Source organism: Palaemon carinicauda, chromosome 22 (assembly GCF_036898095.1).
Source record: "Palaemon carinicauda isolate YSFRI2023 chromosome 22, ASM3689809v2, whole genome shotgun sequence".
In the NCBI taxonomy this organism is placed as follows: Eukaryota; Metazoa; Arthropoda; class Malacostraca; order Decapoda; family Palaemonidae; genus Palaemon; species Palaemon carinicauda.
The window spans coordinates 116,535,135-116,550,134 of NC_090746.1; the positions used below are offsets into that span (position 1 = coordinate 116,535,135).

The 15,000-nt window shown below is 32.6% G+C and overlaps 1 protein-coding gene across 4 annotated transcripts in view; it reads left to right on the forward strand.

Moving 5' to 3' along the window:
* The window catches only part of LOC137616253 (uncharacterized), a 215,289-nt gene that overhangs the window by 66,025 nt on the left and 134,264 nt on the right, over positions 1-15,000 (forward strand). For all 4 annotated transcript variants that reach the window (XM_068345871.1, XM_068345870.1, XM_068345874.1 and 1 more), the window contains exons 2-3: positions 7,586-7,802; positions 10,910-10,974. In XM_068345871.1, the coding sequence (XP_068201972.1) occupies positions 7,586-7,802; positions 10,910-10,974 (282 nt within the window). The remainder of the gene's footprint in view (positions 1-7,585; positions 7,803-10,909; positions 10,975-15,000) is intronic.

The following is a 15,000-nucleotide window of genomic DNA, read 5'->3' on the forward strand; positions in this document are numbered from 1 at the left end:
AAATAATTTGGAATTAAAATTTAAAGATCTTGAGATATTACACAGTAATATTCGCACAATACAGTACTTGATCAACTCATAACGACTCACACTCTTATAATTTTTTATCAGAAAATTGATATTGGAATGTATTCTCATAGAAATATGTAGATCCATCTGACTTAGTTTTCTACATAAAAGATGAATCTTATCAAGATCTCGTATACAGATGGTCAACTTGTGATCTAGTGATCAAGATTGGCACTTGAATGCACATTCTTTCAGTTAACTGTTATGTTGTTTTTTTTTTTTACACCGTATTTACACGTGGTAAGGTATCTAACAATGTTTTTTACCCCGTATTTACACGTGGTAAGGTATCTAACAAACTAGACCTGAATCGAAAAAGAAAATTAAATGAACAACAGATCTTTGCCATTAGGAAAGAAGAGAATTCCAAAGCTTGTCAGTAAACAAAAAGAAAATACAGTAATTCGATGATTATAGTACCGGTTGTTGTTGTTGTTGTTGTTGTTGTTATTATTATTATTATTATTATTATTATTATTATTATTATTAACTATTCTACAACTCTGTTTAGAAAAGCAGGATGCCATAAGCCCAAGGACTCCTGCAGGGAAAAATAGCCTAGTGAGGAAAGGGAATGAAAACAAGAGAAGTAATGAACAATTAGAATAACATATTACTGCAATTGCAATTTTCTTTCTAAACAGCAACTGATTATTCTTTTGGCCTACTCGTGTTTACCCAGTTTTTGTACTTGTTTCGCATTCACCACCTTCGTTAGGCGTCAGCGATGTTCTAATATTTTGCGCTGGCATTTCACTGATACTAAAATGACAACGTGGACTGGGGTGCATTTTGGGTGGGACCTGGTGCCTATAGTTAGTGTGTTTATGCCGACGCTCAAGTGCAGGGCCTACCTGATTGGCTGATACACTTTCCGTTTTATATCTCAATCCCATGGCTTTGTCTATATCAAAATGTTCGGGTTATGTATAAGATAACGATTATATATCTGATCGTCGATGTACGTTTTATAAGGGTTTGGTTATGTGATTGCAGTTTTGGACGTTGGGTCGGATCTGATGCTGGTCCTTAGGAGCTCTTCCACTTTTAACATGAAGTGAAAATTAATTTATGCGTTTATCCGGTGGGAAGACTGCAAGAATTCCAGTGATTTTTTTTTCTTACCTTTATCAACTGCACAAATTTGGTTAGATTAACGTAATATGGCAACTTGCAAATTAAATTAATGTGCTAAAGGCTAATTTTCAAAGGACCTTTTTTTATTATGATCTATCATTCAACGTTATATCTCTGTTCATAGCTACCATACGTATGGATCTAAATGAAAGAAAACTCCATTAATCGTCATTTGTTAATATTTTCTCGATGTATCATAGGCACAATTTAATAATCAAATCGGTGCCTTTTATGATTAGGAATTAAAGTCCCTTATTTAGTGATATCTATCCAAGACCCTTGAAAATATGATAAAAGTAACAAGATGACGCAATGGAAGTCCATTCATGTTATATCGCCTTCTTGAGCCGGAGGAAGGTGATGATTGAAGAGAAGTGAAGTACTATAATAAAATTACGTTTACATTTTTCATTCTTCAAAAGTGAATTCCTACATGGACCAAAATGCCAAAAAAGTAAGTGTCATTACTTTGATTTTTTCACACTCGTGGAAAAGACTGATACATCTAGAATATATATATATATATATATATATATATATATATATATATATATATATATATATATATATATATACTTATATATATATATAGTGAGAGAGAGAGAGAGAGAGAGAGAGAGAGAGAGAGAGAGAGAGAGAGAGAGAGAGAGAGAGACCTAATGTATAGAATGGACGGTACGTAGCCGATATATATATATATATATATATATATATATATATATATATATATATATTTGGATTCTTTCTAGACCAGAAGCTATTATCTTTGAGTTGATTCCCCCTTTGGTCTCTGGTCCCGAGGTATAAAGCGAATCCTGATATTAAGAGGAGCATAATATATAGCTTATTTGAATATGAAAAACACTTCTAAATATGCAAAATGTATCATGTGTGTACACACACACACACACACACACACATATATATATATATATATATATATATATATATATATATATATATATATACATACTTGTGTTATTTTGTGTTCGTGTATCATTATACACGTGCATACTTGAAGCTATGTAGGTGTAATGCGCCTTCTCGTCTACATAAATTTGTATTACTAGATTTATTTCAAAGCAATTATGGCAGTATACATGCAAACTTCCATCTGGTTTTATTTACGCGAGAACATGTCTTCATGTACTGTACAACCGTTCATTTGCTATTATATCTTCTTGTTCTTTAGTCTTGCCTATGTATGTTTATGTATTGAAGTGGTTGTTGTCACACATTTTATAGATAAAGGCTGTAAATAAACCTATTTGTACTAAGTTAAAAATTGCACATTTATTTTAAATCTTTACTTGCTTCTTTCTACAATTAGGACGCTAATTCTTTCTTGTCGTATGAAGGTCGCTCCAATCTTTATTGAAAAAAATTTTGATTACAAATTTGCCGAAGTCTCATGAAATTCTTCCGTCAAACTTACAAATAGTATTGACCTACACTAGAGAGAGAGAGAGAGAGAGAGAGAGAGAGAGAGAGAGAGAGAGAGAGAGAGAGAGAGAGGGGGGGGGGATGAAACCGTGTACGAAACAAGTGCGAAATTGGTTGTATCCATTTTTACCTTGATAATTCTTACTCAGAATTAGCCAATCAAGGAATGTGCGCTTTATCATGGTTGTTGAAATATCAGATATGTATAAGTCGTTTATATAAGTATCTCTATGTACACGGCACGTATAAAGATATTTCAGACATGTAGCCAATACCTGTACAGAATTGTTCCCATTTTTTTGGCATAGGTAAATAAAACATTGAATCATACCTTCTAAGCTTTATAATGTATAATTACAGTCCAATCATATATAATTAATTTCGGTATATGTTTATATCTATATTAGTGCTGTAAGGGCTGTGTAATCGACCTTGATATGATTTACTAATTTTCCTTCTGTTCAGTCACTCTCTAGTTGTTATTGTAATTCAACTAAGAAAACTTTGTTGGACAATTTCGGATTATTACATTCAGTTGCAAAAATGTTCAAGCCACGCCACTTTTCAAGCTTTCGGTTAAAGGGTATAAACGATCTATTTCAGTATGGCTCTTAACGCAACACATACTGCGAAACATTGAGAAACTGTTAAATGCAAAGACTATCTATAGCAACAAGTGGGAAAAATGTGTAAGAGTTTTCTTTGAGGTTACGACTTGTCTTTGTACGAATTATATTGGGTAAGATTTTTCGGGAATTTTATGGTGGATTTTATGAGTAATTTGATATTTCTAACCAAATTTATGATAAATTTTGTCTATAGTTAGAACCCAAGTATTTGGCGCATGTTTGTTGAGTGAAATGTAATTTCTATGCATATTCGAAAGAGAAGCAGTCCATAGTTTTTTTTTATATTTTTTAATTTATTTTATTTTTATTTTTTTAAGGCTTGAATCTATCTATTCGGTGCATAAGTAAACTTGAAAGCATTCGTGTTTATGCAAAACATGTTGCATTGCTGTTCTCTAGCCTTAATCTTGGAACTTTACATATATGTACTCATTTCCTAAGAATAAAAAAAAAACCTGGTTCCATTCACTATTTATGTACTATTACAGCCACAGTGGCCTCTCAACTCGTATATTTTTGATATTGCACGAATATTTACTCACTTTTCAGCGAATACCTTGAAATCTATAAAAAAGTAAAGAATTCGCGTTTGTATTGATAAGATTTTTAAGGTAGGACCCACAGTATGTCAATTAGTTGCGTTCGACTGGGAACTAAGAGGACTGATCTAAAAAAGATCACTTATCAACTACTTAAGTTTTATGGTCAAACTATATAGAATATAACTAGATATGATAAACAGGTCTTTGATATTGGGCTTAGTAAGTAACACGCCTTCGATAAACCAAACAGATAAGAGCACACGGTTAGTTTGTTACAATGTAAACAAATTAGTAAAATATTCCTTGCAGCGTTTGTCAATCATACATAAATGAATCTATTCTTAGTGAACAAATAAAAATATTCCCATAGAATAACTATTTCGATATACGTACTGAGAGTTGAGCAATCGTTATTAAAATTTAGTTATATATTGTAATACTTCTCAGACTAGTTCCGGCGTGTGTATGTCTGTATTTGTTCGTTTGCTTCATTTGTAGTTCAGAATTCTGTATTTACAAACAATAATATTCTAAGCTTCTTTTAATGCGTGTAAAATCTTATATCTCGACATCATGACAGTTAAGATAACAAGTTCTTTTTTTTCCATCTAGGAAAGTAGCTGGGGGATCATTTGGATCTTTTTAACATGTGTTTTGTTTTGAATAAACATATAGATGTAGTCTAGATGATGTTTAGCATTTGCATGTTCATAGTCAATACGGATAATTTTGCTTTAATACGATGATTTTAAATATACGAAGGATCAAGAGATTCCCAACAATTGGCATGCAAATTAATTATCATCATAATCATAAGCACCACCAGTATTGAATTTAGAAGCAACGTATCAATCATTCTTCACTTCGCCAAATGAGCCCTCCATTGATCATTATTAGTTTATAGCTTTCTTTAACAGCTATCATTGTTGCATGATTGAATTTCAATTGATATGAATACTCTGGAGGATTCTAAGTCTTCACATGTCTTCAGTTCTTGGAGAAACTGGTTGAACAGTCGAAGTTCTGTACCAAAATCTTATTCAATATGTCTATCATTTTGGTAGTTTTGCTCCTTATAACTGATTATTGAGTATTGAGATACATTGTACATACGTTTGAAAGATTATAGACAAAAAGATTTAATATACTATGTAAATATCTGAAAGATAAATCGCGAAAGTTATGTAAAAAACTTTTGTACCATAAAAAAAATATAATACCCTGTTAATGAATAAGACATAGTTGAGTTACTGCCTATGTTTCCGTTTTCTTAGTCCAAGTTTTCTTTTAGATTAGGACGGCTACTCAAATGTTTTTGTTTTTTCTCTTCGTTCCAATCAACAAACACTAAGGAAATTTAGTTTTTTAGTTTCTTTATGGGGGGGGGGGGAGGTTTATGATGAATCTGCTTTTAGAACCAAAGGCCGACTTAATCTAATTAGACCACCATGAGCGCTTTTTATCAGTATTTTTGCGTTAAAAATAACGAATACTGTGAATTTGATGTAGTAACTCCATTAGATTATGATAATTTTTTGTAATTTTTTTTTATTTATTAAGCGTTCACCGCTTTAAAATACAGTCACCCAATAATGTAATATATGGGCGTTCAGGAAAAAAACCTGGAAAGCTGATCCTCTCAGCCAAAGTATCAGTGGCTAAAGCACCACGAAACATTTATAAAATTGCAGTGGGTGTAGAAACACATGTTAATCTATACTAGAATACATACTTAAAAACCCTGCCATTAAGTCTTACATTGCAAGATACAACAGTAGACTATATGCAGCGTTGAATGGTCTCCCCAGCTCCAGTGCCGGATTATATAGCTCTGTATTTCTTACGTTCATTGTTGCATTCCAAAGAATCTGATTATCATGAATGCCTAGAACCTTGTGTGAAAATACCAACGGTACATAAGTTTAATACTCAAGCAAATGTCAATGAACACAAGACTGGAAGGGCACGAGACCTTTGCAGAATAAAGAAATTATGTGATATAACTGAATAAGTATATCTCTTCCACTTTTATATATGTTCGTGTGTGAAAATAACTGGGAAAAAGGTTTATCATCCCAGTTATCAGCATTATATTACAAGCCAAGCCTCAATCTGATGCTGTATGGTCTCATTGGCCTTAGCTTATGGTGTCATCATCATCATCATCATCATCTACGCATATTGACACAAAGGACCTCGGTTAGATTTCTCCAGTCATCTCTATCTTGAGCTTTTAATTCAATAATTCTCCATTCGTTATCTCCCACTTCACGCGTCATAGTTCTCAGCCATGTAGGCAGGGGTCTTCCAACTATTCTACTGTTCCAAACTCCAAAATTAAGATCAGAGGTGGGTTTAACGAAAAAGAAAATGAAACCTTTTGATAAACCATTGGGCATCCTTGGCCCTTTTATAAATTCTTCCCGGCCCACCGTTAGAAAACCAAGGGAAGAGTGGTAGGCCATGGTACAGAGGCTATGGCACTAACTAAAAGTGGAAAAAATGACTACTTTTATCAATGCCCTAGTAACTGAGGCTACCCATTTACTTTTTGTTGTCGGATGTGTGAGGGAAGAGGGACTTGCATAATTTATCTATTATTATTATTATTATTATTATTATTATTATTATTATTATTATTATTTCTTCTTCTTCTTCTTCTTATTATTATACAAGTCGAAACTGACGAGTTATAATTGTTTTTTTAAATCACATATGTTAAAAGACGTAGAAAATTTGACAATTATGGAATTATATGAATTGTAAATTTCAATATTTACTTCATCATAAGCATTACTTACGGTCTTTGCAGCGTCCTTTCTACCATTGGCTGCTCCCATTTTCACCTCCAATTACTTTCAACTTTTGCTTTTCATATGTGGGGATTTCCCCTCTTCGGTTGGATAGCCTCCTCTATCTTAGCGATGAAACCACATGGCTCTAATTTATAAATCCAATGTTCGTTTGTTTCAATTTTTTTTTTTTTTTTTTTTTTTTTTTTTTTTTTTTTTTTAAGGCTGATGCCGTATGTATGTAGTTTTTCAAACTACAAGATTGTTAGATGTGGAGGAAAAGTTGGAAGTCGTAGGCTTCTATCATGTCCATTTAGATAAATTATCTTCTCCGCTCTATATTTGTATAAAGAATTCGGTGTTCCTCGTGATTATTTGTTTTCTCATGTGCCTGTATTTCTTTTTATCATAATTTCTTAATCTTGAATCTGGACTCGATTTTTTTTATCCCAAAGTACAGGTAATACAAATAAAAGGGAACCATTGTAGAAGTAATAATTCCTATTACTCTCTTTATTATCGTTATTTTATATGTATATGAATGGGCTGCAGGTATAACGAAGAGATTGTCAAAGCTATGATTCATGGATCTTGTACCAGCTTGAAATACTTCTAATTTTAAATCATATTACTTCATCCCATTTTGTTATTGAGTACATTTCATCCATCATTCAATTTCGTATTCAATTATTTCTCATTTTGTTATTGAGTACATTTCATCCATCATTCAATTTCGTATTCAATTATTTCTCATTTTGTTATTGAGTACATTTCATCCATCATTCAATTTCGTATTCAATTATTTCTCATTTTGTTATTGAGTACATTTCATCCATCATTCAATTTCGTATTCAATTATTTCTCATTTTGTTATTGAGTACATTTCATCCATCATTCAATTTCGTATTCAATTATTTCTCATTTTGTTATTGAGTACATTTCATCCATCATTCAATTTCGTATTCAATTACAGGGACTGCAGGTATGAGGAAGAGCAAGAGTTAGCACAAACTGCCCGGCGGTTTATGAAGAAGAGGGACAAGGAGCGTGCGAAGCAATTGGAGAAGGAACGCTTGAAAGCCGAAAAGAAAGCGTTAAAGGCCGAAAAGAAAGTGTTGAAAGCTCTCCAAAAGGCAACGAAGGATCAGTTAGCCGCCGAGTCGCCGCTGCTGCTCGGAAAGGACCCACAGGTAATTTTGGAGAGTCCTGTCGTTGCTGTTTTCCGTTTCCCATCCGACATTTGGGTTGCGTCCAAGATCTATGACTTTGGTAGTGTCGTGATTAGGGGCATGTTAGCAGCGATTTCAGATGAGTTGTAATGATAATTTTGAAAAGAAATTAACTGATTTCTAAGTAACCTATCAGAGAGAGAGAGAGAGAGAGAGAGAGAGAGAGAGAGAGAGAGAAGAGAGAGAGAGAGAGAGAAATTTGGATTACGTCCAAGCTCTAGATATATGACTTTGGTAGTGTCGGGATTAGTCGCAAGTTAGCAGCGATTTCAGATGAGTTGTAATGATAATTTTGAAAAGAAATGAACTGATTTCTAAGTAACCTATCAGAGAGAGAGAGAGAGAGAGAGAGAGAGAGAGAGAGAGAAAGAGAGAGAGAGAGAGAGAGAGAGAGAGAGAGAGAGAGAGATGAATTGTAATAACAATTTTGAAAAGAAACAAATTGGTTTCTAAGTAACCTGTCAGAGAGAGAGAGAGAGAGAGAGAGAGAGAGAGAGAGAGAGAGAGAGAGAGAGAGAGAGAGAGAGAGATGAGTTGTAATAACAATTTGAAAAGAAACAAATTGGTTTCTAAGTAACCTGTCAGAGAGAGAGAGAGAGAGAGAGAGAGAGAGAGAGAGAGAGAGAGAGAGAGAGAGAGAGATGAGTTGTAATAACAATTTTGAAAAGAAATAAATTGGTTTCTAAGTAACCTATCAGAGTGAGAGAGAAAGACAGAGCTTATTCATGTGTTGGTCTAAGGCACAAAGGGTAAACAATTTCAAGAATTAATTAATTGCTGTGTCAATGGAATACAAAAAGAAAAAAAAAACTATTGGACTTTGCTTATGTAAAGCCAGATAATATCCTTAACCAATAGCTATGTAATATTAGTATTCAGAGTTAAAGTGGCAATAGATATGTGTACGAACAAGGGCTATCGATTATTATGCTACTGTGACAATTGAAGGGTTATCAACGCAATGGGGATTTTAAGTTTACTGTGATAATAATTGTAGTGATGTTTATACGAAACAGTTGAAAATATCAATCCTACAACAACACATCTAAGTAATTCAGACTAAAAGTCATGATTCTTACTGATAATGTATCATTAAATTTTTATAAATTGATTAATTATTCCGTCATATATAATCATTATTCATTCGTAATTCATATTATAGTAAGTTATGAAATAACATTTATTGTAAAAACCAAATAGGAAATTATTCTCGTTAGATGTAACTTATATTATTAGCCAAAGTTGACCAGCCATGATATTTAAATTAGTTAACTGGATGAAGGTTTTGAATTACTGATGAGTCATGTCACAGCGAGAGAGAGAGAGAGAGAGAGAGAGAGAGAGAGAGAGAGAGAGAGAGAGAGAGAGAGAGAGAGAGAGATTATATCTTACTTTTACCAATGAAATTAATGTGAATAAAATGTCGGTACTTCTGAGATAGAAATAATGTACAAAGGGAAGCTTCCATTTATACTAATACTGCAATACGATGAAATTAAATTGTTAATATTTCGGAATGGTTGCCCTTTCCTCAGTTTTATTGACATTCAAATTTAATTAAATAAAAATTTCTAGGCAAATTAGAAATGCTGCACTACCCAAGCACTGCCAGTTTTCATTGATTTATTCATTCTGTTGAGTAGCTTTTGACCAATGTTTTATTTGGGAAGTAAACGCTTTGCAAGTTGAATGGAACCACCAAATGGTATAGGTCTGTGTATATATATTTTAACTCGGGCAGTGTAGATATCAAGATGAAGTTATTGATTTGAATAATTCTGTCTGAATGTAATACCAAATTATCAACCTAAAGGGCTTGGTGATTGTCCAACTGATGGTACTTGAATCATGGAATAACCCTTATATATTTTGATGGGGGCCGAAGCCAAATGTAAATATCTCCCGCAATACTTGTTATTGAACAACTCTTTGAGGTAGCCAGAACCAAAATGAAAAATTTAGCTATGATTTTAAGCTCAAGTTATATAGATCCTATTATTTAATTATTGGCTGCAACCCATTTCCTGAGTGCAACTTAATTTTTACTTCTCTAAGTTATATAGATCCTACTATTTAATTATTGGCTGCAACCCATTTCCTGAGTGCAACTTAATTTTTACTTCTCTAAGTTATATAGATCCTACTATTTAATTATTGGCTGCAACTCATTTTCAGAGTGCAACTTCAATTTTAGTTCTCTAAGTTATATAGATCCTACTATTTAATTATTGGCTGCAACTAATTTTCAGAGTGCAACATCAATTTTAGTTCTCTAAGTTATATAGATCCTACTATTTAATTATTGGCTGTAACTCATTTTCAGAGTGCAACATCAATTTTAGTTCTCTAAGTTATATAGATCCTACTATTTAATTATTGGCTGCAACTCATTTTCAGAGTGCAACATCAATTTTAGTTCTCTAAGTTATATAGATCCTACTATTTAATTATTGGCTGCAACTCATTTTCAGAGTGCAACTTTATTTTTAGTTCTCTAAGTTATATAGATCCTACTATTTAATTATTGGCTGCAACCCATTTCCTGAGTGCAACTTCATTTTTACTTCTCTAATCAGATGAACCATTGCTTTCTATACGTAGATATGCCTACATCATTCTTCTTAGTGCTTTGGCATTGAGTTACTTTATCACTTGGTCCATGTTAGCTTTGAGCTTATATATCAGCCCCTGTCTCAGCGTGGATCCGTAGATTTCCTTTCCTTAGTATGAGGAGTTAGATATTACGAATTTTATTAGATTTTTCATATATTACAAGTGCTTTTCACGAGAATTTTAAAATTGATGGCCAGTTATTAACTCATGTGAAGACTATGATTTTGGCTATTTTCGTCGAAGTTAAAATTTCTAAATTAAATTTCAAATATTTTAAGTATGAGGAGTTAGATATTACGAATTTTATTAGATTTTTCATATATTACAAGTGTTTTTCACGAGAATTTTAAAATTGATGGCCAGTTATTAACTCATGCGAAGACTATGATTTTGGCTATTTTCGTCGAAGTTAAAATTTCTAAATTAAATTTAAAATATTTTTGTTTTTTTCCCAGATGGCAGAAGGAAGTCGAGTTGAAGATGGAAAAGGGGGTAACATCGGACCTGGCGAAGATAAAAGGTAATAAAATAGTCTTATTGTTTTTATTGCCAGTATTTTCTACTATACTTAGTACTGCTGGCACCAGAATTGAAATACTGTATCTTTATCACCGGAATATACATGCATACTTTCATACATACTCATGCATAGATGATGGATTCGAAACGGTAGATAAATTAATTTTATTTGGGTATCTGTATTAATAGTTTGAAATGAATGCCCTGTATATGTACAGCCGTAAATATGCATTCTTTTAAACTTTTAGTCTATTTGTTTGTTCTGAGTTATTTCCGTGAACGTTCAGAATCATCAAAGGCCCAATTTTTAAACTCTTGGAAGATACACCTACTTGGTGACGTAATAAATTCCTCTTGAATCTCTCACAGTGGATCCAGAGATTTACAATACAGTATTAGACATCTGCTTACACACTTATTTTTTTTGTTTTTCGGTATTTAACATTTCAATGACTTGCACGTCTTTAGACTTGCAGGAATGTCATCAACATGGCTTATGATTCTTTTAATTGATTAGATCTTTTTCAATGATTAGTTTTGATAATGAAAAATTGGCATTGATATAAGTGTATAATTTACATTAGTTATAGTTGTATTTTAATATTTTTTATTAAATCTAAATGTTTTTCTTGTTTTTTTTCGGTATTTAACACTTCAATTTCTTTCACGACTACAGACTTGGAAGAATGACATCAACATGACTTATGATTCTTTTAATTTAATAGATTTGTTTCAATGATTAGTTTTGATGATGATAAATTGTCATTAATATAAGTGCATAATTTACTTTAATTATAGTTGTGTTTTAATATTTACTTATCAAATCTAAATCTTACTTGGTTTCAAATCGATCTCTTGATACAATAGATTAATTTGGTTGCTCTTCATCTAACGTAAAAGTAATGTACATCCAAATTACGTCTGGATTAAAATGGGTTAATCGTTATGGAAGCTGTTGTTAAAATTCTTTGTTGAACACAGTACCCTTACGAGATAAGCCAAGTCATTAAATAAATATGTAGGAGATGAAAGTACGATAAATGAACAACGCAGAATAGATATTGTGAGCTTATACATTAATTATTGTTAAATATTATTGACCTTACTACCCTTTAGGAAAGTAAGTTGTATATTGCCAGGAAGAATTTTACTATGTAAATGTACTTGTATGTATTTTAAATATGCATGTTATACACGACAGCTGTCAAATAAATGTTTTGTATATTTCAGTGGATCGAATAGATGTTATTTGTATGTTAAAAAAGTGTAATCTTGATTATTTTTCTTTCCTTTCTTCAGGTAAGTTGACCACTGGTTTGCTTTGAAACTCCATTAGGCTCTTCAGTGTAAGGTAAGAAACATTTTGATAGGATTTATGTTAAGTCTATTCCTATTTGTTCATACAAGTATTACTATTAACCAAAATGCTGCAAACAGCCAATCGGAGATTTTAGTGCAGTATTTATTTGGGTAATGTAACTACGAGGCTTTTATGTCTGAGGTTAGGCAGGCCTATTTTTTTTCCAAGTGGCAATTTTTAGCGACCCACACATAATTAGTGTTCCACAAGGTTCTATTCCAGAAGCTTCATTAATGCCAAATAGGCCTAAGTGTTAAGGTCCATGAGCTCACAGCTAGGCCTTAACTTGATGTTCCACTTGGTAGTCTTCCAGAGGCTGAATTGTCAATGACATAATTGGTGGCCTTCCAAATTAGATGGCAAGTTATACAAGTGGGCTAGTATTTGTTGTTATTCAAAGTTGTGTAATACACAATTAAGTGTTTTTCAATCATTTAGTAACCTTACAAGATACTTTCTCTTTCATGATCCAACGTACTTTCTCTTTTGTGATCCAACGTACTTTCTCTTTCGTGATCTAACGTACTTTCTCTTTCGTGATCCAATGTACCTTCTCTTTCGTGATCCAACGTGCATTAGTCACTTTGATGTTCATACTATATACAATGGCGTAATCGAAGTTTTATTTTTCAAGCTCAAAGGAATATGGAACGGGCCGCGTAATACCTTTATCTAGACCAGGTCCGAAGATAGCAAGAAGATCGTAAAGGAGAGAGAGAGAGAGAGAGAGAGAGAGAGAGAGAGAGAGAGAGAGAGAGAGAGAGAGAGAGAGAGAGAGAGAGAGAGAGAGAGAGAGAGAGTGAGTTACAAGGAGTTACAATTATTTTGGATGTCTCAAAGAGACTTTAGTCCACCCGGGGAAACTCCATTTGCTCTTTGGTAGAGCGATTTAGTTTAAGCATTTAGAGAGTTATTATGTTCTTGTCTAACTTGAACTTCAACTCGTTTACCGTGTATCTGTTTACTACATCCGATGAAAGTCTATTCCAAGAGAGAGAGAGAGAGAGAGAGAGAGAGAGAGAGAGAGAGAGAGAGGAGAGAGAGAGAGAGATTTTCTTAGTAATGTTAAAAATGCACTTTTCCAAATCCTTTCGTCTGATGTTATTTTTGTGTTGAAACGATGAAAGTCATTTTTAGCTCTGTTTGTGGAACAGCTGCTTATAAGAAACTCCCGCTTGATGAAGTCTACTTTAACCTGGAAAGTGCCTTTATTTATTCAAGGTTTATCCAGAGGTAAACAAGTGTGGGATGAGCGTCTATTGATTTCTGATGTTTCGGTTTTTTTGAGACTTTATTTCTATATTAGTTTGGTCACGTATGCTCTAGGTATAGACGGGAATAATTTTTTATTTTTTTTTTATTTTCATTTTGCTGCCTCTCTTTTTCCCTTTACAAGTGTCCCGATGTGGCTTTGTTTCGCTCGCCTTTTTGTTTTGTGCAATTCTGTTGGCCAAACGTACACACTACTTCACTTATTTTAGTTCAACTATCAGAATTATATATATTTGTGTCTATATATATATATATATATATATATATATAATTATATATGTATATATAAATATATATATATATATATGTATATATATATATATATATATATATATAATATATACACACAGGGAATATATATATATATATATATATATATATATATTATATATGTATATATAAATATATATATATATATATATATATATGTATATATATATATATATGTATATATATACAGGGAATATATATATATATATATATATATATATATATATATATATATATATATATATACATATATATACATATATATATTTTGAAATTACACACACACACACACACACATATACATATATATATATATATATATATATATATATATATATATATATATAGTGTGTGTGTGTATATAGAGAGCAATGCCTTGGTTTATAAGTGACGAATACAAGCAAATTGGTACATGAGCATTGTATTGCTCTGCAAGTAAAAATTTCTCTCCGTATGTGAATTTTTTTGTGGACAAGAATGAGACTAGCATGCGATGTGCAGAAAGCAGTCGCCCAATGCCCATATGACAACCACTCATTGTTCACATGGTTATTGCACCCTTTTTTTTTTACCCTATCTCTCATCCCCCACTCCCTTGCTCAGAATTAACTTTCACTTTACGAGCAACACTCGTACCAGCATCAATTATATTAATTGTGCGAGCGTCTTTGAAACATTTCTTATTAGAGTTGTAACATCGTATTTTTATCGAGATTCTGATTGTTATTGTTTTTCGTTAACTTGTCAGTACTGTACAGTATCTAGACAATGCCCCAAGATGATGATTAAGAAAGATGGTAAAAAGGACACGATTGCCTTAGAGATTAAAAAAAAAAAAAAATCGAGAAGCATAAACAAGGTAAGCGTATGGTCTACCTGGCCAAATGTACAATTGCACAACATCCGCCATTTGTACAGCTCTCAAGAACATTTGATGACCGAGGAGCTGGTGGAGTTGCATAATGAACAGCATCAAGAGGATCTGGAATATATTTCATCTGAGGAGGGAAGGATAAAAGACAGAATGATAAACCTCCCATTTCAAGTGAAATTACGATCTTAAGAATGTCAGAAAACTTTGCAAATTTTTGTGGAAACACTTCACCCAAACTAGAACGGGCACTT